This window comes from Elephantulus edwardii, unplaced genomic scaffold (assembly GCF_000299155.1).
Source record: "Elephantulus edwardii isolate Elephantulus edwardi_28Jun2011 unplaced genomic scaffold, EleEdw1.0 scaffold00525, whole genome shotgun sequence".
In the NCBI taxonomy this organism is placed as follows: Eukaryota; Metazoa; Chordata; class Mammalia; order Macroscelidea; family Macroscelididae; genus Elephantulus; species Elephantulus edwardii.
Window position 1 is genome coordinate 107763 of NW_006400275.1, and position 3333 is coordinate 111095.

Sequence of the window (3333 nt, forward strand, 5' to 3'; positions counted from 1 at the left end):
GGGTTTTCAGAGGCAGTTAGTCACATGGAAGGAGATTGCTCATCCTTCTCCCGTGTTGCAGCTGGGGGATTTTAATCACCTGCCTTCAGGATTGCAGTTCAGTTCCTTGGCAATACATAGTAGTTCCCCAGTAAATAAATTTATGGTTGTATCAATTAATGGCTCCTATTAAGTCTTTATGCTTTTCTACATACAACACAAAGGCTTAATGGGACCTGCTACTTGATAGAACTAAAAAGATATGTACTGTGGAACTGCCAGTTGACTCAATGGCACATAACACAATGGTAACAACACTGACCACTGGGTGAATTTGATATAGATTATAGTAGTACAATTCGGGGCCAAATGAACTTTAGGGAATTCAACTACATAGACAATGGGCTAGCCAATAGGGTAACCTGGGGATGCAAAGGAGGTGGAGAAGCTGGACTGAATGTAGACTATACAAGAGTACAGACCGTAATATTTTATTGAGATCGATTACTACATCCCAGCTCAAGTGCAATGTGAGAGATTCTATCCTGGAGAATCAAGCTGGAGCAGGATTTGAAAGGCACAAACATCATTTGACAGCCACTGCTCTAACAACAACACTAACCATACAAGTCTGTGGATGCATAGATTCTAAGGGTTTGTGCTGCTTAACCAGAGGTACCGCATCTCTGACAGTTTTAATTTAACAGAGCCTCTTTGGAAGATATTTGAACAATCTCTTTCCATGCAATTTACAGGTTTTATAATTCCCTAGAGGATCAGCTGTGAGTTGATGTCAAGTTCACAGCAATAACTTAGATTGTGACTCTAACAATGAGCCCAAGCATAGCAGCAATGTTGAAGATTGAACAGGGCCAGGCTGTGTTGCCTTCTACTGTACCTAGGGTCACTATGAGCACAAATTCAACAATACCCAACACCAGGGGTACTCTAACCCTAACCATCTCTCAGCTATCCTTTTCTGGCATGGAGTAAGCCTGGTGGCCTAGTGAGTCAGAATTTGAGCTCTCAATTCCCAGGCACTGAGTTTGAATTCACCAGCTGCATCAAAAGAGAAAATTGGAAAATATTCTCCTTTGTGATTTACAGTCTCTGAAACTTGAGTTTTCAATATGAATTTTTTTCTTTCTCATAGAAATTGTAGTATTGTTCCCAGGAAAGAGATAAGGGATTTTAATGACTTACCTTCATACCTTCTTCCAACTTCCTCTCTAAGAATTATCTGCTTTTCAGTTGCTAAGGAGTAATTAGGAGGGAGGCTAACAACCACTAAGGCTTTAAATGGTGGTAATCTGGCTGTCACTTAACTGAAACCAGAGAGACTAAATAACAAGTTAGTGATAGCCCAATAACTACTAAGACATCTAGTTATCCTTCCAGTATGAGATTGCTTACTCTGGGTTTGATATGGAAGTTGGTATCCAGAGAGTTCCTTGGTTAGAGGTAGATAATTCCTTACCAGCACTGGGCAGAAGGTTATGAAGTACAGGGGATTTGGTGAACTTGGTTCTGGTCTCTGGGATGTAGAAGTTCACTTACCTGCTATAGTCCCAGCTGGCAGGAGAACAGCTAATAGGATTAAGAGTGGCTGCTTCTTCTGAAGAAGGCTTCCCAGAGTAGCTCTTACTGTGTCTAAACACAAAATATCCACAGTGCAATGAAGAGGCTCAGACCCAGTTACTTTATATTACACACATATATCTGTGTTCTGCTTGTTTGGTTGGGTGTCATCATGCAAATAGGTTTTCTGAATTTTTCAGGTTTGGATTAGGTGAGACAGAAATCTGCCACCACATTTATACTTATGGTTGCTGAGTGCCAGGCAGAAAGTAAAAATAGAGAACAAGAAAGTATAAAACCAAGGAATATAAACTCTATCAGAAAAAAGCATGGAAGAACTCTAGAAGCCCTAATTTACAATATGAGCAATCTTTCAAACATCTTGGAGACATACAACCAGGAGATAATAATATAAATCAATGGGACCATTTAAGAAGCAAATCCTTCTGCACATCAAAAAACTTCTCCAACAGGGTAAAAAGGAAACCCACAGACCGGGAAAAAATATTTGGTAAGCACATATCTGATAAGGGACTCACACATAAAATTTATAGAATGCTCCAGCTCCTGGACAAGAAACAGTAAGTGCCCCAACTGCAAAATGGGCACAGAACATTAATAACCTTTCACCAAAGAAGGCCTTCAGATGATAAACAGGCACATGAAGAAATGTTCAAACCCCCTAGCTGTCAGAGAGCTGCAAGTAAAAACAACTGTGAGATACCATCTCACCCTAGCAACAATAGCAAAATTCCACAGAGCAGGAAAACCAAATGCTGGCTAGGTTGTTGAGAGACTTATTCACTCCTGGTGGAAGTGTAAAATGGCCTGAAGACTGTGGGAGGAAATAGAACACTTTCTTAAAAATTTGGAAAAAGAAATACAATTTGATCCAGCATTTCTACTACTAGAAATATACCCCAAAGAAACCAGAGCTATTACTCAAACAGATATATGCACACCCTTGTTTATTGCTGCATTATTCACAAAAGCAAAGAGATGGAAGCAACCCAAGTGCCCATGAAAAAAATGAATGAACAGAGTAATAATGGTATAGCCACACAATGGAATACTATACATCCCTGAAAACAGAAACTAATAAAATAATACACAACATAGATGGTCCTCAAGGACATTATTCTGAGTAAAATATCTCAGTCAAAAATGACCAAAACTGTATAATTCTAGTTTTATAAAACAGGACTGAAATAAGGTTTAGGACGAAACTAAGAGGGGATAAATAATCAACACTACATTGAAACAGATGAAGGAAGGAACTGTTTAAAAGAAATACATGATTAGGCACTGTCTGTATGACAACAGTCCAGAATAAGAGGTACGTAGCAAAGTGGACTGGGTTGGGTGAAGGAGTAGACAAAAGTGAGGAAATGATGCAATAATGAATGATTTTTTTTAAAAGGGAACAGGGGGTATAGAGAGGAAAATGAGAAACAATGAATGAATGAAAATATAACTTTTTTGTAAACTCTCTTCAAAAATCACAATTTAGAAAAAGAAAAAAGAGACCTTATTTAATAAAAATGGTATGAGAAAGCAAAGGCTGCTGAGAGAGTAATAATGGCCTTTATTGTTGCTTGGCTTCATGGTCAACACTCTTGGCACCAGTAGCCAGGAAATAAAAAAACGTATTGCAAAGGGAAAGTCCACTCTTAGAGACTTCTCCAGGGTACTGAAGATCAATGGTGTCACTCTGGAGACAAAGGTGTGTCTGATACAGGCTATGGTCTTTGTAATCACTTGTTATGCATCAGAGAG

The 3333-nt window shown here is 38.9% G+C and overlaps 1 protein-coding gene across 1 annotated transcript in view; it reads right to left on the reverse strand.

Moving 5' to 3' along the window:
• LOC102848948 (granzyme H-like) overlaps nucleotides 1–3333 on the reverse strand; it is a 14124-nt gene that overhangs the window by 8158 nt on the left and 2633 nt on the right. The window contains exon 2 of the mRNA XM_006903152.1: nucleotides 1537–1629. Coding sequence (XP_006903214.1) covers nucleotides 1537–1629 — 93 coding nt within the window. The remainder of the gene's footprint in view (nucleotides 1–1536; nucleotides 1630–3333) is intronic.